General features: G+C 42.8%; 2 protein-coding genes and 1 long non-coding RNA gene across 4 annotated transcripts in view; 2 read left to right on the top strand and 1 right to left on the bottom strand.

Annotated features, from left to right (window-relative positions):
* Positions 1-10: 10 nt before the first annotated feature.
* On the bottom strand, positions 11-4,528 carry LOC138405847 (uncharacterized). The gene is made up of 4 exons (XR_011239515.1): positions 4,386-4,528; positions 1,845-2,353; positions 1,701-1,746; positions 11-1,626 (listed from the first exon to the last, which is right to left on the bottom strand). It is a non-coding gene; the product is annotated as an uncharacterized lncRNA (long non-coding RNA).
* Positions 4,529-4,753: 225 nt separating this feature from the next.
* topaz1 (testis and ovary specific TOPAZ 1) lies at positions 4,754-14,929 on the top strand. 2 transcript variants are annotated; one of them, XM_069515885.1, is made up of 19 exons: positions 4,754-6,798; positions 6,887-6,939; positions 7,434-7,492; positions 8,334-8,377; positions 8,460-8,524; positions 8,660-8,718; positions 9,022-9,108; positions 9,369-9,426; positions 9,927-10,078; positions 10,189-10,281; positions 10,379-10,494; positions 10,642-10,693; positions 11,620-11,791; positions 11,890-11,987; positions 12,225-12,390; positions 12,782-12,934; positions 13,299-13,502; positions 13,650-13,836; positions 14,640-14,929. In XM_069515885.1, exons 1-19 carry the CDS (start codon positions 4,754-4,756, stop codon positions 14,836-14,838), a joined length of 4,062 nt encoding a protein of 1,353 aa, XP_069371986.1. In that variant the 3' UTR covers positions 14,839-14,929. The 2 variants fall into 2 exon arrangements, with proteins under 2 accessions (XP_069371986.1, XP_019946442.2); XM_020090883.2 differs by having other exon boundaries at positions 13,650-13,851; positions 14,640-14,778.
* A 3,302-nt stretch (positions 14,930-18,231) lies between these two features.
* trim71 (tripartite motif containing 71, E3 ubiquitin protein ligase) overlaps positions 18,232-21,442 on the top strand; it is a 34,374-nt gene continuing 31,163 nt past the window's right edge. Inside the window, exon 1 of the mRNA XM_020090621.2 lies at positions 18,232-20,118. Coding sequence (XP_019946180.2) covers positions 19,375-20,118 — 744 coding nt within the window. The 5' untranslated portion in view covers positions 18,232-19,374. The remainder of the gene's footprint in view (positions 20,119-21,442) is intronic.

The following is a 21,442-nucleotide window of genomic DNA, read 5'->3' as shown; positions in this document are numbered from 1 at the left end:
TTAACGGCTAATGTTGCACATTTACTTCATTATGTTAAGGCTCAAAGCATATCCACACCTGAGCATTTGAGGAAGAATTATACTACAAGTTATGATATTTATACCAAAAGTATTTAGTTGATCTTGATTTTGGACGTTTATTAAAATTGAGTGTATGTTTGCATGACGTAAACATGAACAGTTATACATATGTGTGCACCAACTACATTTTCTGTTCATCTGTATATTTCTGCAGAAAATACTGATCCGTCCCTTTTATGTCTTGACTCTCAGCAGGTCTACATCCATTTTGTATTTTTTGTACGTCATAATATTTCACTGGTAGTTTCTAAGGCCTGTAATCACTCTAACCACACAAACATGTTTATTCAATTCAATATCTATAGTTAAAATGTTCCATACATCCCCTGTACATTATAGATTTTATCCTTTTAATTTCTCTTACAGCTTATAATATTCATCTTTTTTTTATTCTATTTTCATAGTGCTTGAAAATTATTTTAAACTGTGCTCTCTGATTGTGAATTGATTTCCTTTAATTTTGACTCTGTGTTTTTTAAATATCCCTTTACAGTACTTTGAATCTACTTCTGTCAATGAAATGTGCTTTTTAAATAAAACTGCCACACTTTTATTTTTCTTTGTCCCAAATGGTTGTATGTTCCAATTCAGTAGCTTATATAGAAAATGTATATCTTTTTTATTCATGTATTTATTTATTTGTGTTTTGCTTCTTTTGTTCGTGTTTAGTCATTTAATTCACTTTGTGAAGAGATTAGTGGCTAGAAGCTCAACACACAATGAAAGTATTAGAAGTTATGTCTGTTATGTGCATCGTTGGCGTTTTGGTTGAATCAAATAAATATTTACCCTATATATTTGAATATAAATTTAATTTACAATACTCTCAACTGAAGAGAATACTCTCAAGCAATTCGAGACTTTAAACCAAATTCACGGCCCCACTTTCATTTAACTTATCAATCATATCATCATTCTAATAGATTTCTGCCAGCAGAGGTCAAATTTCAATAAGATTTAGAAGAGCCAAATTATGGAACAGTTTTTCACAGGTGTCAATAAAGAACTGTTCTTATATATATTATTACAAAAGATGCTTAAACGTTTATCTAAGAGCTGCTCTGTAACTGTTCTTCATGTATTATTGTTTTAGCAGATATGATTTAAACTATTGATTAATATTATTCAGGAGTCAGTGTATGTGTATTTGGGAAGTCGCTGTGCTTCATGCTTGGTTTGTCGTGGCTCTGTCAGAGGAAGCCTGATTTGCCAATTGGATTGATTTGGTTGCATGATAATAAGAATGAGTATTTATTGGAGCATTTATTATTAATTTTTCCATTTGGGTGGTATAATCTTCTCTGGTGGCTTAAAAACACATGGCGATGGCTTTGCATCACATCGGTGTGGATTGTTTTAGGACCATTTGATCCATGACCTGGAGGACAGTCTCGATTGCTTCCTTTTGAGAAGCTTAATTTCCCATCAGACAAGCACTAAACTCCAGAGAATCTCCGGACATTCTCCGGAGGGGCTGTAGGTGAGAACACACATATCCAAGTGAGACGTTCCGGAGTTTCTCCAGCCTGTTTCCTTGCCAGAACTCTGGAGAATGTCATGAGAATTTAGGGTTATTCAGAATTTTCAAGTGTTTTTTCAATTAGCATGTGTTTTCTTACTTGTGTGTGTTGAGCTCTCTCCGCCGCCACAGTTTTCTTCTCTGTGCTAAACAGACATTTGGATGTAGATATAAAAAAAATCTAATTGAAAAGCAAATCCGTTAATTGAAAACGCAACGCGCATGCGCAATGCGGCCCGCTCACCTGGTTCCCATGCCAACCTGTAGTTCCTGTATTTGAGCAGCAGGGGAAGGTGAGCGCTGTGTAAGGGACGTCGGGCGGAGAGCAGCAGTTGTAACGAGCCTCACGTGAAGTTTAATGGCAGCGAGGCCGAGGGCGCTTTATTTACTGCTCCCACAGGTTAATTGTCAGCATGTTTCCGTCCAGCAGCAGAGTGAAGCTCAACCGAGTCGCGTTAAAAGACGCTGTCGGCCCTCAGCCGCACTTTCCGCGGCGGAGGCGAGTCTCAAGGTCGCCGACGAAAGTTTCAGCTGAGCCCGAAAAACCAGAAGCTTCTGAGGGAACCTGCGCGAGAGACGGCGGCGACGAACCCGTCCAGAGCTGGTTAGCACGGCGAGGGGACCCGGGCGATGCGGGTGCAGAGGAGCCGGAGCACTGCTGCGGAGGAAGCGCTGAAGAGACGGGGAGAAGAAAGGTCATGGAGTCATGCAGAGAGAGTGATGGAGAAGAGTTCCAACCAGAGGGACCCGACACTAGAGGCAAGTATCACCACAGCTGGTCACACACTGGGAGCAGGCTGGGCCCCCTTCAGAGAGCCCCCCCCCCAACATCAGCACAGGAACCAAGGGGCCAGAAGCTCCACCACGGGGATGGGCAGCAGCTGAGGCGTCCATGTGTGCAGCCGGAAACAGCCCCGTGTTTAGTCTGTGCGTTGTCCGTTGAGATGAGGGGGTATTCACATTAAAATCGATGTTAGTCGGGTTGTTGGGCAACGTGTCGGCTCAGGGCCCCTGGATGCTGCAGAGACCGAAGTGCTAACAGGAACACGGTGGACTCTCAGCCTGTCAACCACGGCGCCACTTAGCTGGGTTGTTGCTAAAGGTTAGTTTTATAACTGCTGGTGAGTTGGCGCTTGAAAATACTTGGACTAGTTTCATTTTCAAACAGAAAGCCTTAAAACGCTAAGCTAACTTTCGGCTGAGCTGCATTTTGTTTAGCTACCACTGTCGGAAAGTGAGAGAATGCTAAGCTAACTGCGCGGCTAAATCTTGTGTTTACTCACCTTATCACCTGAAGTGCTGCACGTTGGAGGCTAGCGCGTGGCTACATGTAGCACAGGGGGCCACGTTGAGCAGCAGTTACCATCCTCGGGTATATTTCGATCCAGGTTTAAATAAAATCCGGCGCAAATACCCGTGAAGATAAAACTCACAAGTCAGCTCACATGAGCTCCTCTGCAGGGGTCACTTCCATTTAGCTTAGAGTATTGGAGATTTCTTCTTGGTGAGTGAAGTTGGGGTTTTATACTATATGATAATAAGAATGATCATTTATTTGGGGTGGATATTTGCACATTTCCATTGGGGTGGTGTAATCTTCTCCATTTTACCACTTCTAATTTAAACCTATCATATTGTGAAATGGTGACTCAGAAACACAATGTGATGGATTTGGGTCAAATCGGTGTTGAGACTTTTAGGACTATTTGATCCACGACCTGGAGGACAGTCTAAATTCCTTATAAGAAGCTTAAGTTGCTTTCAGACAAGCACTAAACATCAGAGAATCTGAATCTGAGGTTCTGGAGTTTCTCCAGCCAGCCTCCTAGTAAGAACTCTGGAGAATGTCAGAATGAGGCGATGTGAGAATATAGCAGGGGATTCTCTGCAGGATTCCCAGCAAGTGAGTGGGTGTGATGATGACTTTTCTAATTCTAATCTAATACGTGACAGAATCATGAAAATAAACCCAAACAAACAAATATCTGCTTTTTGTCAGTAAAAGTAAGCGGTGCCATACACGTAGAAGATTCAGACCAAGATGTCAGCATCTGCTGTAAACAAAAATCTCTTCAACAGAATTTATACGTTACACCCTGTCTTTGCATGTTGCACCACCCCTCACCTGAACTGTCTGTATTTGTGTTTTTGTGAATGTGTCTGAGCGGCGGAGAATCTCCTGCTGCGAAACCCCAGACCCAATTGTGTGGACATCCTCTGGTGTTCATCTCTGAAAATGGCTTTAGTAAAACAACTGGTCTTAACTGGAAGTGTGGGAATTGAGCCAGATTTACTTTTTTCAAATCAAATTATTAGTCCCCATCATTGAAACTTTCCCTCTTGTAAATCATTCTTTGGAAACACTGTCAATAATGTGTAAATGTCCCCTTTATATGGCTATGTTTGTTTACATGTGGAAATGGCTCCATGCTGCCGATTGTGGTTAATGATGGGGGGGAAATCTTTCACTACAACTGCAGTTCTTTCAAGCCCTGGTTGAAAGTGGGTATTTCCTGACTATAACATCCAGTAATGGACAATAATGAGCCATATCAGCTTTTTGCAATAAAATTCGCTAAAGAAGATTTCACACTTAAACTTGTTTGGAGCAAGCAACTTAAAGTGAAATCAATGCTTTATTTGAAGTATTTTCAAACTATTTTGTTGGGGATCCATTGTGCTAAACGAAAAAAACAAACAAATGGATGAAAATTCTTCCAAATTTTTAAATTGTCATTGTTTTGTTTTATTCATTTTGCACTGCTTGACTTCTCTTTGTTTCCACTTACAGACAAAAATAGGAATACACACCCAAGCCCCACTGGTTCACAGGGGTGTTCGAGAAGAACTGTTTCAGCCTCCAGCTGTGGTCCCTGTGGGGACTGTGAATACATTTACCCTCAGAGGAAGACACTGGTTAAGAAGGAGCAAAAAAGCAGTAGCCCAGGGCCAGAGCAGTCTGCAGATGAGTTAAAAATTAATAAAGGAAACTCAGTCACTGATGCCTCTAAGGAGATTGTCACATGGGTAGACCAGTACGCAAAGGTAACGCTTTGTGACATAGCCCAAAAATGTCACCCATACAGTCACAATTGTGGCTATGTGTTACCAGATGTTCTCAAGAACAAGGTTGTGCATTGCTTCAAACATGACATGACAGATGTTCAGAAGGACCCTGGAACACTTTATGAACTCATTGGAGCAGAGATTTCCAGTAAGAAAAGAACAAAGCTTGGGTATAGCATGACAAAAGAAAGCATGCCTTCCGACGCTGATTCAAAAAACATTAGTTGCAATGACACAGCAAAAACTCACTTTGTAGACAAAGAGAAAACATGGACGGAGATGTCTGGTACCAGTCAGTCATGTTTGGAACTCACATTTGGGAGCTGCAGCACTCACACTTCAACTATGAAAGAAAACTGCGTCCATGAGAGACATTGGGTTCAGATAGACAAACCCAGAGAAAGTGACGCAGCACAAATGTCATCACAACTGTTCTGTCCGATGAGCGAGGCGGATGCAGATGAACCAGAGTCATCCACCTGCCAGAGAGTGAGGGTCTATAGCAGAAAACAACATTTTTCTTGTGCACGGACATACATGTCTTGGCCCTTCTCTAACACAAGCCGTACCCTTACAGCAAATGCTGGCACTACAGCCTGTCAAGCAGAACACATTCATCCATCAGCTAGAAACAATAGTGACTCTTCAATAAATCAAATTCAGTCAGCTTCGCTGAGCAGCCAAACTAATGATGTGCTCCCAAATGCACCTGCAGAGACCTCTTCAGACACAACCCACAAGGTTTCTCATCACAATGAAGAAAAGGAGGATGTAGGGTGCATTACAGCCAAGAGAAATGGGAAAAGAGACAGTCATATGTCTTCATACTCTTCAGACAGCAATAACATGGAGTTTGAACCTCACTTTATGGACGCTCAAGAATCATTTGCCGGTCTGCTCTCAGATTCGGCCACACTTTCTACCTCAAGTCAGTGTGATAGAGCGCCTGGCACTGACACAGCTTTGGCCTTAAGCATGCCAGCTAATGGACCAGATACCGACAGCTCCACGTCTACCCCATCCCCCTCAGTGTTAGGCCTGAATGACTGGGAAACAACCACTACTGCGTCTCCCACATCATTTCTGTTCACACACAGTGGCTTGAGCCCACATTCAGTGTTCCTACTTGAGAAAGTCAAAGCTGTTGAGTCGGCAGAAGCTCGATCTGCATGCACGTCACCGGTGTCCTCAGTCAAACGAGTTATCAGCGCTGTAGAAAAACCATTGTTTCACAGTGAAGAAACTCAAATGACTTCATGTCCTTCACCTACATCTCCATTTTTTTCTTTGCACAACTGTGACTCCTGTCATTCATGTCAATCCTTCCTCCTCCTACCTCAAGGTAGGCAAGAGGGTGATAAAGAGAAAGAAATTCTCACTGACAGGAGTCCACCAAAACTGGAGCCATATTATAACCAAAGCCCCATGAACCACAACTATGCTGTTACTTTTGGAAGAGGCAGTTCGTCATTACAAAACATTACCAAGGAAAAGTGTGGCGAAACTAATTCAAATGAATTCCTGCTTCCACCACTTCTTTCTCCTGTCGCTTCACCGCAATGGCACTTGCTCAGAAGCTCCTTGCCCCAGAGACAATGCTGTTTAGAGGAGGAGATGAAAAATGACAACAGTAAACACACAACACTACCAGGATATCACATGCCACAGATTGGTGAAGGTGATCATCAGAATGGCGGGGAGAATTTTGACCGTCATCAACATGAAGGACACGCAAATGAGGAAATGGAGGGAGCCTCATCAAAATTTAAAACTATGAATGACGATTTCAGAGAGGGAAGCCAGGATAACATTGATTATGAAGATGACGTGGAACAGTCTGACAGATCTTTGTCAGAACCCTGCTCTTCTCCCAGCAGCGATGAAGGATCCCCATCTGAAACGGTGGGCAGTGAGAGGCATAAAACTGAAGCGGAAGCAGCTGGTGGTACTGACAGCAGCCTTCTTGATGAGTTCACCGCTTATGAACGTGATATCTTGCTTGTCAATGTGATCCCTGACCCAGAGCTGTTTGAAAATCTACCTGAGGAAAGTCTGCTAAAGTTGGGTCCTACAAGAGTCAGTGATGCCCCTAAAACCAGACCTGCTGGAGCAGTGAAAACTCTATTACCGAGGTAAGAATTGTGTTGATGTAATAGTCACAGATGACTTGCATTGTCTATTATCACTGAAATTATTATTACTATTTCTTCTGTGTTTCAGATGGACACCAACAGTTATTGTAGATCTTCACAATGGCAGTCCTGATATCAAAGGTACAACCAATGCACCAGTCAGAATCCATTATATACATTTTATATTTTGTGGCATAATATACTTATCAACCAATGGCTTGTCAGAGCCGATACCATGAGTCAATTTAAGCCAAAAGAACAAGCAGAAGTTTCTAATAAAAAAAAATTTAAAAAGTACATTTATTAAGTTCAGTCTTGCACTGAACTCTGGATAATCTCCTGAAATTTCCGGAGGGGCTGTATGTGAGATCGCAAATTTCTGAGTTGGAAGCCCATGACAATCTCTGGACTTTCTCCTGCCAGCCCCCATAGTAATAATGTCTGATTGACCCCGTGCAAGAACATAGCAGGATATTATCTGAAGGATTCACTGCAAGCGAGTGTTCCCGTTAATGACATTTCTAACACACAACGGACATAAAAAAATGAAGTGCATCTACCATTGAATGTGCTTGAATGTAATGTATTTTATGTAATGATCATCCTGAAGTTTTATTTCTGTGTGTATTTTACAGAGGAGAGTAACAGCAGACCCTGGAGACCTCAATGTAACAGCAACCTTTCCACAATCATGGTAACGTATTGGGTCTTTTCCGCGCTGAGTCAGTACTGGAGAATGGTTTGGCTGCACACAATATCAGTCTGCTATTGACTGGAAAATTGCCTGGACATGTTTGTATTTCTTGAACCAATCACAATCATCTTGGTGTTACGAAACCCAAAATAACATTTTCACGTGACGGGGCGATCACTGTCCATAATATAATCCAATTCAATCCGCGCAGAGAAAATGCAGCAAAAAAACATTAAGACATATGTTGTGATCACTGATAAAAAACCTAAGTTGATCATTCATGCCCTAGAGGTGAAGCCTGCCTATACTTAAGCTCGGGAGGAGCTCACTGAACTCATCAAAACCACAGATGTTGCTTTAAATGCATTATACCGGTATCGCAGAAGCTCCTGTGAAGTGGAACAGACCCGTACATTGGTCATGTCAGTGTCACTGGCGCTTGCCGCTGCTGCCAGAGTGAAAAGATGAGGCAAACTAACTGTAGGTGTGCAATATGTGAAGCCAGTGCCAGGGTTATATCCACAGTCAGCCTCTGCTGGGTCAGACTAGGTCTGTGTAAAAGAGAGGAATAGAATGCGTGTCCTTGGACTGTTTTTCAGCTACTCATCGCATCCCACACTGGGGCAATGAAACATCTTTGTCATTGTAAAAAATTTAAAGATGGTCAGGTTGGACAGGATCTATCTTGCATGCTTGCCCTGCTTTTCAAAACAAAAATTCAAAATGACAAACAAGGAGAAGCAGACTTGTATTGCAAAAGTGTCCCATTCATAATTTAATGCAACAACACGGATACAGGGACATTGGTCTGCTAATAAATCTTTTTCGTGCTTTTGAACAGGGTCATTTTGATGCCAACAATAATATGAACTGGAGCCTGGAAAGGTACATGTTTGCACACATCATATGAAATGTTTCTTGCACCTGTTCTCTATCTATCTATCACCTTGTTGATGTCCTTTAATAGGAGTCAGCCCGTCCAGGCAGTGAACCCTCCACATAACATCTCTGCACATATGATCTTAAGAAATGGTGAGGGGGAAAATAAAAATGGCATACAGTTTTCAAGTTAATGCCTCTTCTTGTCACCATAAATGTTCCATACAGTTTTCCAGAGTTAAAAGTATTGTTCATGGCTGTTCTTAAACTCTGCTCTGCTGTCTGCAGGGCCATTGATCACAAACCGGGCAAACATGACAGAAATTAGGCGCCATAAATCTACTGTTGTAAGTATACAAAACAAAAATACTGACATTTATATCGGCTTTAGTTTATATTATATTTTCTAGAATATTTCTGATTGTGAGAGTAGTTACTAATAGTTACTCCGTAGGATGAATAATGAAAGTTTAAATGCACATTTGACTCATTTACGTATTCATATCTTGGAATCTTACTTTTTTAAGCTTGGGATACAGCATACATTTTTCTGAAATCCTACTATTGACGTGTGCACAGTTGGAGGTTATTGTGTTTATGTGTTCTAAAGATGTGAAGCATACACTTCAATATCTCCTCTAAACCCTCAGTACTGCAGACAGTACTTCAGTGAGTCTCTGTCCTGTGGATTCAAGATGTGTCGATTCAAGCATGTGCCTGTGGACGGAGATGAAAAGGTACAAAGAGAGCATGATTCACATTTTCATCGCTTGATGGCAGCACGTCGCTGTACGGCTGTACACACTGAAGCACTATAGAAAAGTAGACGATGAACCTCAGAATATTAAGCAGGTTCTTGAGCAGTTGGATTAAGTTTGCAAACTTGTACTAAAGCTTTTTGATTTGTGTAGACATCAACATCCCTCTCTGCAGAGCCTTAGCTGGAGTTACATGTGTAAATCCAGAATTGTGGTGTTCATTTTTTCCTCTCTTCCAGTTCTGTGTTGAAACTGTGATGCGGTTCATCAAAAATCCAACGTGTGTCCAGAAAGCAGGCAAGTTTTATTTTTATCCAGCTATTTTAACTCCAAATGGGCACTGCTAACAAAGGGTTCATGGGTTGGGTTTGTTCCTCACAAGGCCGGTACTTACTGGACTGAATCACAGTGCAGATTTTGGTGGCTCATTTCGTTGTCTGAGCTTTGTACTGAAAAGGTTGCCATGCTTACAGGCAGCATAAACATCACCATACATGCAAAGTATGCATGCATAACCTTATACTTAACTCCGGCGGCAACAAACTCTACGTGACTCTGATAGCACATAACATCAGCCTACAGTTAGCTAGTAGCTGCCTCGAAATTAAACAAAGTGATAACAAAGTGCCTGAAGCTAAATGTTTGAAAGTGTGGTTGTATATCACACTTAATTTGAAGGCAGGATGCACCAACATCTATGCTGTTGTTATTGTTGAGTGAAATGTATTCGTTCTGGCATAACTGTCTTTATTACCTTTTCTCTCCATGACTATTGTCCTTTCTGTCTTCACCTGCAGGTGCTGTATTTACAGGCTACTACCAGAACAACCCACCAGGTGTGTTCTTCTCCATGCCAGTGTTTGTGTCACTCCTCTGGTCCCTGCTCAAAGCCTGCATGGTGTCTGATATCCTCTCAGTCCTTAGTGTCAGCTTGGCTCATAAGATAGCGGTCAGTCTGGTTTTCATCCATCTCGCCACAATAATGTCACACTGCAGTACACTCTGTATTCCAGTAGAGGGCAGAACATCCTAAACATAGATGTCCTCCTCTCTTGTTAGCCTGGCCATGAGTTCCTGCTGGCCCTGTTTGACTTGGTGAGAGAGAAGGGCCTTGTGGGATTTTTACCTCAACTCATGCAGCTCACATTCAAGGTATCTCTGTTCCAACACACTCTGCTTACTGTATGGCAGCAGGATCTGTACTTTTAATTGGTAAGTGTGAAAATTCATTTTGTGCATGTGTTGATAGATGGCCAGTGGAGGTCTAGTGCTGAGTTTGGATTGGTTTGAAAGTATAAAAATTACTCCTGAGTTCCAGCAGGCAATCCGTTCGAACTCTCCTGTTTCAGTGACTGCCAACCTCAAGTGAGTGGAACTTCCTCAGCTCCCACACATCAATGTCATTTCTTTACTAATCATCAGTATGATTCTTAATTCTGAAATGTTTTTGACAAGTCGTATTAATTGATGTTTGTTTGTTTTTAATATATATATGTAAATGGTTATCCCCAGTGCTCCCTTTCCAGAGTACCTGAATCTGGCCCAATCCATTGTGGAGATAGAGGTTAGTTCTTACTTCAGTTGTAGGGGTGACTCATGGTTTGTGGTTTTTAGTCATGAAACGGGTCATTTTTCCCATAAGAAACAAAATGGAGACAAATGTAGCTTTCTATTTTTTTAAAGAACAACTACAACTAATTTTGCAGCATTCCAGGTGTTCAATGTTTAAAACAAGTTTCAAATTAAAACGTTTAATATTTAGTTGTTGATTTGAAGTGCAGTATGAACAACAGTAAATAAAAATCACCTTTCTTGTTTTTGTGGTATCTTCATTGTTTCCAATTAATTATAAAGACTGTGGCAGCCTGCCATATTCCAATTTGTCCTGCCACCATTTCATAATGATCCAAAAGTACTTTTTTCATCTCATCATAACTTAAGAGATCTTCAAGTTTTTGGTTTTATTCGTTCCTGTGCGCTCGCTCGGCCTCTCTCTCTCTCGTCCATAAAGTTATTACCATCCACACGGACAACCAGATGTACCAGCAAGTGGCATTCTGTGCAGTTCGCTCACACACAAGAAATTCTGTCTCTCTCTAGTCTTTGTACCTCTCACTTGGATATGTTGCATGTGAGAGCGGACAGCATGCACAGGAAGGTACAACCACTGTCAGAATCAGTTCTGTGGGAAACACTCTTCACGTCTTATGTCCCATCATCAGTATATGTAAGCACAAAGCCATATGCTCCACTCTTCCAGTAGCCATGGCTTTCACCACCACCTAAATTTACGCAATTAGTTTGAAAGGTGACATCGAAAATCGAACTGTATTTTAATCCAATATGTAACGTTTTGAATTACTCTCTGCGATTCACTTGAACAACTGTGGTCCGTTACACCACTACGCGCTAGATAAATTATGACAACTTTTTCACAAGGATGAAATTTGTTTAATTTGTCATTGTAGCGTTGTATTTTGTGTTTATCAGCTTTGTACGAAGCAGGAGGACTGGAGACGGATGGGAAAGGTGTTCAGGTCCATCTGCCAATCCAGCCATCATCCCAACCAAGTGGAACAAATCAGTGGCCGCATCGCCATAGCTCTCCTGTCAGAGAGCAAAGACAAGCTGTCACTGCCCTTTGCTACCTTTGCTGAGACAGGTAAAAGAAACTCCTTGCTCCCTTATTCTCTAAAAAAGATCTTATTTATTAATTTGTGATTACTGAAGAATGATGATATTATGATTCTTATTTTTCAGTGTGTCCGAGTGAGGGTGACACCCTGATCCAGAGTTTTTTTGGCAGAATTGGAGTCTCACTCATGCTAAGATATCACAAAACACATCAATGGGCCAAGGTAAATAACCCATCTGAAAATAATGAATAAAATGTAAACTAACAATTGAATAAACTGGTTTCCACATTGTAAAAAGGAGGAATGGACTGGATGACTCATGGATCCTTTTTTGATAATGTCGGCACAGAATAACTGCAAATATACAAAGATGTGATTGTATTTGTACAGATGTAAAAATTGGTTATGTTTGCATGTTAGTATTGTGTTGTGCTTGTGTTCTTGTGTCTATGACTGTAGGGTCGGCGGGTGGTGGAGATGCTGTCCCTGTCAAAAGTCAGCTACTCAACGCTGAAGGGTTTGTTTGGGAATGAAGACGGAGCTTCACGCTGCTACTTGGTCACTGTGGCAACCGAGCTTTTCCTCCTGAGTGGCAGTGTGGAGGGGGCTCTGAACACGCTACGAGGTAATAGGTGACACTCTGGGTTAGATGGGAAGTAATGAGTGGTCTCTGATTTCATAATACATCAGATAATAATATCAAATGGTAAAATTACAACTGAGGGAGACTTTTATAGAATCTAAATATAAATTACTTAAGATTGATGTGGGTATTAGAGACAAACCCCTAATAGGTTCTAAGCACATTTTGATTACTTTTTGAGTCTGTCAGTTTGTTCTATCGCTGAATCCAAAAGAACAGTTAATATGTATTAACAGTATTAACAATTAATACATATTAATATATATTTTATTTTATATATCTCTCATATATTTAGCTGCAGACTAGAAGTGCAAAAAGAATGTGCCCGAAAATAGTGCAAAGTGTTTTTATCTTTATGTATCTGTCAATGCAGAAAACAAATGGTTCCTGAGTTCGCACTCATGGCCATGTGAGCCTGCAGATCTGGATAGTAGGAAGCATGTGTTGATGCGCCTGGCTGAGAAAACTTCTCATCGGGACACACTGGAGGTTCTCTGTAATCTCCCTGGAATTAAAATGCCAAATGGTGAGAGAACACAACCTATAGATAATGAATTTTAAACCTGAGGCAGAGGAGTGACTATTTTCGCGATAATTGTTACATCAACTTAGTCTTATTGAGTTTGTACTGCGTATGAGATAATATAAGAGATAACTGACCTTTTGGTAGTGTGAAGTAGCATGTGTGGATGTAGCCTTTACCCATCATGCCATAATATATTTTGAAATTCAGATAAATGTGTAATACAAACACAGGGCTTTTGACACCAATATATTCTTTCCTCTATTCTCAATTTTGTCCTGTTTTCTCTCCATTGAAGGCGCGTAGATGAATGTTGGCTACAGGCTACAAAATGATTGTGTGTACTTGTCACTATGTTTTTCTCCAGACTTGATTGATATCTCCAGGTACGGCCCTCTGTTTGACTCTCATCTACGAGTGTGCATGGACAGACAAGTCCTTCCTGTAGCCTCAGATACAGTAGACTTCATGCTCTCTCACAACCTGGCAGTTGACCATGCGATGCTTCAGATTCTTTTCCACAAACTTGGCAAGCAAAACCATTGGCTCCGTGCACGGGAAGTCTTCAGACGTGAGTATGGCTGTTCCACTTGGTTTGATATTGATCATGAAGAATCAGCTACATTTCATTTTTGTTCACATTAGATCAGACAATTAAATGATGTTGAGAGTTGTCAGTGGAAATTAATTCAATTGCACCAACGTGTGTCTTCATCAGACTCTCTGAGTGTGGGGTACTACCCTGGTGTGTCTGCCCCCCCTGGTTTCATGGCGTTGATCGTCCCCTGTCATCTGGGGGAGGTGGAGCTGGCTCTCGCCTTTGAGATGTTCATCGCTGTCAATGCAGCGGCCATCCTCCAAATTTCAGAGACCACCACATCTTGCCTCAGCATCACTCTGAAACGGTAACGTGTGTTTGAGTAAGTCATCTTTAATTTATGTGAGCTGTGTCCCAATTCAGGAAGTACATTGAAGTACAAAATCCTCTGCAGATCAGATTTTCTAGTTTCAATTCGGCCATCTACTCCTCTAAAGGACCTTGTTCAGACCTGATATTAAAATCTGTACTAAATGATCCAATCACAAGTGGACAGCACTAAGTTCAGGTCTGAACGTATCCAAATATGTCCTGAGATCTGATCACTCAGCCACATTCAGAGGTGGTTTGGGACACATGTGTCACATATGAGAGGGCTAAATGTAAAGGACCACCTCCTCAGCTGACGTCTCTGACCTGCTACAGTTTCTCAATAAATCAAACATTTTTGTTGTTTGTGGCCACAGTATCAACTCTGACCACCTCACACTGATTTATATGGTTAACTCCTTCCTGTAACTCGCACAGCTGCACATGAATCATTCAGGTCCTCCTAGCTCCCCTCTCGCTGGCTGAGACCCTCAAACACAGGGACATCGGACACATTTGTAAGCGCACACTGGCTAAAAACAACAGTATTCACAAACAAAAATGACACGCCTGTTAATTTACATACAGAGTGGACAAAAAAGATCTGATCTGGATCTCCACAGTGGTGACAGGAGACACATTCAGAATGCATTACATTGCCAGGTGTGAACACAACCATGAAGCTGACCACTTGTGATCCGATCTCTCAGGTGTGAACAGGGCCACTGATGCAGCCCCCAAATTGGGACACGTCTGTGGTCTGTGTGTATGGTATCATGCTGATTCTTCTTCCCCTTCCAGGACTCAAAGCAGCGAGAGTGAGTACCTCTTAGCTGGTAGCCGCCTCCTCTCTGCAGCTTGTATCCCTCAGCCCAAGCTAATGGTTCACTACACAGAAGTGAACTCTTCACAGGAGCAAGTTTTCACACTTGACATTTTCTCTGCTCGACGATGGCTCCGCCACAATCATTTGTGGGCAAATGAAGTGTGGACACATTGACCCGAACACGGTTGTTTTCCTGCACTCCCTGGAAGCACTTGATTGATTTTCTTTGTACGAAGTTTTAATAAGAAGTTGTTCTTGTCCAAAATGTTTGCTTCTGTTGTTTTTCTTAACGTCACAGACTGAAATGCAACTGTCTGTGTTTGTATGGAGGATGTGTTTGTGATGTCAAAAGATGATCTCTATTTTGCAGTTGCCATAGTTACACTCAACAGGAGTCATCAGCGTTGATGTCCCTGAAGTCAAGGTCCATGCATCCATGTGTCAGGAAACTGATTTCTGGCCACATTAGAGTCAACCAATATCATCCGTCACCTCCAGTGGCCTTTTCCTGTTTTGGTGAAGATATGTGGTTTACCTCTTCATGCTGCCGCACCTGTGTGTGTGTGTGTGTGGGGTGGGGGGTTGGAGAAGCTTGATTACTTGCATATGTGTTAGGCTTTTCTTCAGAGCGTCCTGCGGTGTCTGATTGGCCTAATGGCCTCATAATGCATGACTTTGAAACACAAGGCTGACTTTACACAGCACATTGACTTCCACATATCTGGTGATCTTTGTATTCAGTTTGTTGAATTAATAATCATAGAAAAATAAAATTGGGATAGCTGCATTGTCATTGAGACATTCTTTTCTTCTCTACAGAAGAATAAAAAATGCAGCTTTAAGTATTTTACTTATATCCACAGTTATTAGATATTTTCGGTTTCTTACAAAGTGTTCAGGGTAAAGCAGATCTACATGGCTGCCATTGACCCACATTGTCATTAATCACATGTCATTTCCTGGTATTTAACCAGCACAGAATCTTGTTTCAGTTCTATCGTATTTGGCCTAATGGCTTACTCAGTGTCTATGGTTCAATGAGAAAATGTTCTAAGTAGCAACATGCAAATCCATTTTTAATAAACAGACGTTTTCACACCGAAAATAAATCTGTCTTTCATGTCTTTAATGCATAATTTAATTGAGTCACAGATTGAAATGAATTTAAATAAATGCTTCCTTTACAGTTTGAGTTTCAATCAATGAATCTTTAATTTATATGTGATTTCTAACTCAAAGGTGCACTGAGCTACTCAACCACCAGGGGGAAGTGCTAGACTAAATGACAGTCCAGTGAGGCTTTCTTGGATGGTATACAGATGTTAGGCAAATTAATTACACGTTACAAAAAGGTTTTCTGTAGTTGTGCTGGAGAACAACGGTCTTACTCTTTCTCCTTGTCCAAATGTCGAAGAAAAACGGCCAAGAGAAGCATAAAATTGCCCTACTGTGGTGTCAATCCCATGTGTACCTGCAAACTGCCCCTCACCTGATGGTGAAGTTACCCTTCAAGATGAAATCAATTTATATTCTTCTCAAAGAGATGTTTATAGTTTGATTTGTGAAATAGAAAGAGAAATAAGATGATTTCGCGGGCACAAAGAACACAGATGTAAATTAATTAATTCCTAGTACTTGTAAGCCTTTTCTTTCAGGGACCGTTCTGAGAAGGAAGCTCGGGCAAGTCAAAGTAAAAAATGTTCCAGGAAAGACCCTGCAGGCAGATACGTCCATTGAGACATTATTTCATGTTAACATTGTCAAGAGGCCCACATCAGATGATATATGCTGTAAATAATGGAAAAAGACTGTATTGGGCAGAAAGGCGTCAGTGTGTGTGTGTGTGTGTCTGTTGTTGAGAGAAGTACTCACTAACACACAAGTGTTTCTGTGTCTGTGTGGGCCTCTCAGTAACCTCATGTGGCCCTCAGACCGCAGTGTCATCCCGGAGAGGATGCTGCATTTGTGACGTGAAAGAATCAATTCTTCTGCAAACATCCGCAACACTAGTTGAGCTGTAATAATTGTGCAGACAGCATCATGGGGTTTCATCAGCTGTATGTGGGACCTGTGTGAACTATCACGCTTCATGGATGACTGTCTGGGGGAGAAATGTTTTCTCATTGATCTTTCATAACCTCTGGCATGCTTTCCAGCCATCCATCCTTTTTTTTTTTTTTTTGCTCCCCGTGCTTTCTCTAATCACCTCGTGAGGTTCCTGTAAATCAACTCACCATCACCCGTCTTTAGCCTGAGCCACTGTTCTTTCATTTCACTCATGGATAAATGGCATTACATGACCTGTGTCAAGTGATGTGTCCACATATGCTGTAGCCCGACAGTTAGTTTTGACCTTTTTGTAAGTAAAGAAAATCCGCTCCACTAACTGCTTGCTTATATGCCTATTCTTGTGTAGGATGGGTTTCTGTTACTGCCCTTCAAATATAGCATCATAATCACAACATTGATTTCTGTTATTTTTAACCTAAACAGAGAAGACTTGATTTGAATGTTAAAGGCTGTAACAGGCTTGTGTCAGTTTGATTTCAAAGTATATTTTTTATCCATCAAAGGTGGACAACAGACGAGCAAGTAATTGGATTTATCTTTCAGATGACTGACAGAAAATTAATCGGTTAATCAACTATTTTGATAAATGACTAACCACTGCTGACTTGCTTCAAATAACGCATCTGATTTCGGTGACTCAGATGTGAGTGTGTTTCAAATTATGACATTATATAGGCCAGCTGTTCGCAAATGAGAGTCTCTTGGGTCTGTGACACACTGCCAAGGGGTCCCTTAAAAATGTCCAGATTTATCTGTAAAAATTTATATAAAATGATATAATAGGTATTCTGTGTTTATTCTACATATTGCATCTTACTGACATATTTCTCTTGTTTTTTCCCCTCACATAACTAAGTAGTAGAGTAAAAAAAGTAAATTATTTCCATATACATCACATATATTATCATGACTGTCAATATCTTTATCTTTGCAAGCTTTAGTGCTGCTCCTCTCTTTTCAGACTTTTTCTTTTGTATAAACACTTTGTAACATTGAGACACATCTCTGTTTACATTAGATTTCACCCTAACCCTCTAACTCCCAGTTAAAATGTTTTACTGTAGTAAAGGATAAAAGGCAGAGCAAGCTGCACTTTATTAAACACAACAAATTGTGATTTCTGAACATGAGTTGTACAAATAAAGTCTAATTGATTGATTCACATTCTCAGAGGTTTGCGATGTCTAACATGAACCAGGGGGGGAAACAACTGTCAAACTCCTAATGGCAAAGAAAAAGGGGTCATTCGCCTATTTTTAGCCAGGTTTATAAAACATACGAGGCTATTTGGTAAATATAATATGACGATTTATTGTTTCTTGAACAAGGAAGAGATGGGCTCCTCTGGGAAAAGTGTGGCCCCTGATTTAGAAAAACCATAGATGCGCCCCTGCTGTCCTGTCACCTTGACACTCGAAGCTGACTGATGCTCGTGAGCGTTGCGCGCGCAAGACCACGCCCCCACCCCCCTCTCTCGTGCACGAGCGCTCGGTGCACACCTCTCTTGGCCGTGGGGCGGAAGTGGGTCCATGTTTTTCCTCTCAGTCGGATAAGAGCGGCTCGAGGAGCTGCAGCCCGCGCAGCCACAGCACATGTTCATGTTGACGAGAATTCAGCAGAGAGTAAACAACGGCCACAGCAGCGAGTAAGGGACGTGGTTGGGCTCCACACGGTCGCCGCACCGAGGTTTCCGCGGTCGAGGGCACATTTTTTCTCTCCGTACGCCGCCGGAGGAGAAACAAATCCCTGCGCATTCCTCCACGCAGAGAGCCCGAGAGGCAGAGCAGCCGTCGGACGGGGGAGAAGGAGCCCTGGAATCGGCCTCTTCACCAAGTGGAACCCGCCGGGGCTGGTGGCGGATGTTGGGGCTCCATCCGTGTTTGTCTCTGGCGCCTTAACGAGCCGAGGCGCGCCGTCACACCGTCGCTTTGATGAATAATTCACGGTCCCTCGGTCCGAGGCTCGCGCTGCGAACACCTACCGACAGCCGGCTGCGCCCGACGCCGCCGGAGCTCCCGGCCCCGATGGTGGACTAGTCCGAAAACAACACGAGAACACAGAGACGACACTGGCCTGAGGTGGAGATAAAAAAAAAACAATATTGGAAAATACTTTGGTGGTGGTGTGGGAGCTGTTCTGTGGCGCAGAGCCCCGTCAGTCATGTTGCCGAGTCGGTGGGGGAGGAGAGACGGAGCCCACAGTACTTCAACGCCGATCCAGTGTCACTCCAGCCTCGGGTTTATTTTATGAGCCTCCACAAAGCACAATCGGACACTTTTGTCTCTGCAGCAGCGCCAACATCGTCCATTTGACGGGATGATGCTTCAGCCTTACACACGCGAATCTCTCTCAGCAGCCTGACGAACTATTTCTCTTTTTGTTACCTCAGAAACTATCTGTGGACAAGTGGCTGCCTCCCTGCTTTGCATCAGGTCCGAGTTATATAATACAGGCAGGGATCTGTATGTCGTTCAGCACCCTGTTCACTTTTGAACTGACTTTATTACCTCATGAATCTACCTCAATCAGCACATTGTTTTCTACACAACACGACGGGCCGCTGTGTCCTCAGATGAATACCTCATTCTCGTCGCTGCGCAAGTTTTGAACTGAGCCCGTGTTTCGGTAACGCTGCTGCAGATGGCTTCGTTTCCAGACTCAGACCTGCAGACGTGCCCGCTCTGCAAGGAGCTGTGCGGCTCCTCTGCTCCCATCTCCTCCAGCTCTTCTACCTCCTCCTCCTCCTCGCACACCTCATCGTCCTCCAGCCAGACCACCAGGCGACTCCACGTCCTGCCCTGCCTCCACGCCTTCTGCAGGCAGTGCCTCGAGGGCCAGCGCAGTCCCGGGGACCCCCTGAAGCTGCGGTGCCCCACCTGTGACCAGAAGGTGTCCATCTCCGAGGCCGGCGTGGACTCCCTGCCTTCCTCCACCTTCCTCTTCAGCAACCTGCTGGACGTGGTGGTGAGCTCCGAGGAGCAGATCCAGAGCAAGAACGGCCACCACCACCATCACCACCGAGGAGGCTTAGGTGTGGGCTCCTCTGGCTTCCATCATACCCATCGAGGCCTGCTGCATCCCCACCACCTGGGTGAGCCTCAGTGTAGCTCCTGCGATGAGGAGAACCCAGCCACCTCCCACTGCCTTGACTGCCAGGAATATCTGTGTGACAACTGTGTGCGGGCACACCAGCGGGTGCGGCTGACCAAGGACCACTTCATTGAGCGCCTGGGGGAGAGCCTCCATCTGGGCCGGGTGAACGCCAACAGCAACCCGGGCCAGCCAGGGGTGTCCGTGTCCCTCGCCCAGTCCCTGCAGAACAACTTTGCCCTGCTGTCTCTTTTCCAGGACCGCATGAGCTTCTGTCAACACCATGACAATGAGGTGAGTAGCGCATACAAATAAAATCTCTCCCACTATAAAGTCAGAATCAGAGTTGTGTGTTTTCACTCAGTTGAATAGCAAAGTGGGTGTAAATGAACATTTACATCCCATTCCTTTCACAAATGTTTCACAAATGCATCTAAACCTGCCCTACTGGTTGAGTAGTTTTTCAGCTTAAGCATATTTTATTTAATGTGCACGCTCACACACATTCAAACACACTCCTATAGTGTAATAGCATTATGTGTGTAGTATAGAGCCATAGTGGGGGCCATATGGCCTTAGGTTCAAAGGGAGCTGAGTGGCTCTTCACCTAGTTCCCTAGAGACAAATAGGCACGTGTGCTGAGCTGGATTTACACACACACTGACCCTGCATGCACGCACACACACACACACACACACACACACACACACACACACATATAGGCATGCAGTCTGGTTAATCCGTACCACACCATCCATTCAGGGCAGGGAGAGGCCCATGTAGTAACTGCACACATGTTTCTATGACCGTTAGAAGTCCTATCCAAGAACATATTATGGAGATCTAGCTTTTCTCTGATAATGGGAGAGACAAGTTGGAACTTGGGCCCAAAAGGTCCATGTGAAATTTCAAAGCCCTATAAATCAGGAAACCAACCGTTTCTTTGTTTAGTAATATCTCCAGGAAGATTAATATATATCATAAGTAGTGCGGGGGTCATGAAATGTCACTTTTGTACCACTTGTGGTTTCTGGTGAGGAGCTGAAGGAAGTTCTTCCCGAGGCAGAAGAATCCACTTGGCCCTGAGCATGAAAAATATTTTGTCCAAAAAGAGGCCTGGAAGTGTCAGTGGACTCAGCAAGAGCTGAATGCAAAAAACTCAATGTATATTTAAAAAAAATATGAGCTCTGTTACCATATTACATGATCAATTAACAGATGTGGTTAACACACCAATCTCTTATGTCACAGCTGTGTGTGCACCTAGTCACCTGTTGTCACATACATAGTTAAACACATGTGACACGGCAGGATGCCGTTAATTGTTAACTGAACCTTAAAAAGCATGCTGGTGCCGGTGTCACAGGGAAGCAGACCAGTTGTCATTGTTTTGATTTCCTTGTAGACTAGAAGCAAGTATTTCTACAACGCTTGTGGGAAAAGTGGATCATCTGGTCTCTGGCATTCCATTTTTCTGTGATTTTAAGCTCAATAATTTGCACAGTCGCAAGCAGTACAAGGAAATGCAATCAAAGTACTATGCAGCACAGTCAATACATTACTTCCTGCCTCTGCACCCAGCTGCTGCATCTCTCACCTGAATAACAACATAGGATTT

This window comes from Paralichthys olivaceus, chromosome 20, assembly GCF_024713975.1.
Source record: "Paralichthys olivaceus isolate ysfri-2021 chromosome 20, ASM2471397v2, whole genome shotgun sequence".
Taxonomy (NCBI): Eukaryota; Metazoa; Chordata; class Actinopteri; order Pleuronectiformes; family Paralichthyidae; genus Paralichthys; species Paralichthys olivaceus.
The sequence above is the reverse complement of the archived record's forward strand: the minus strand, read 5'-3'. Positions and strand labels throughout refer to the sequence as shown.

What these genes read in the sequence shown, in the direction of transcription:
- topaz1 (XM_069515885.1), top strand. Translation starts at nt 4,754, where the DNA reads ATGACAGATGTTCAGAAGGACCCTGGAACACTTTATGAACTCATTGGA. An exon ending in GCAACCTTTCCACAATCATG is followed by an intron (nt 7,493 to 8,333) that starts GTAACGTATTGG and finishes GCTTTTGAACAG; the next exon opens with GGTCATTTTGATGCCAACAA. An exon ending in AAACACATCAATGGGCCAAG is followed by an intron (nt 11,988 to 12,224) that starts GTAAATAACCCA and finishes CTATGACTGTAG; the next exon opens with GGTCGGCGGGTGGTGGAGAT.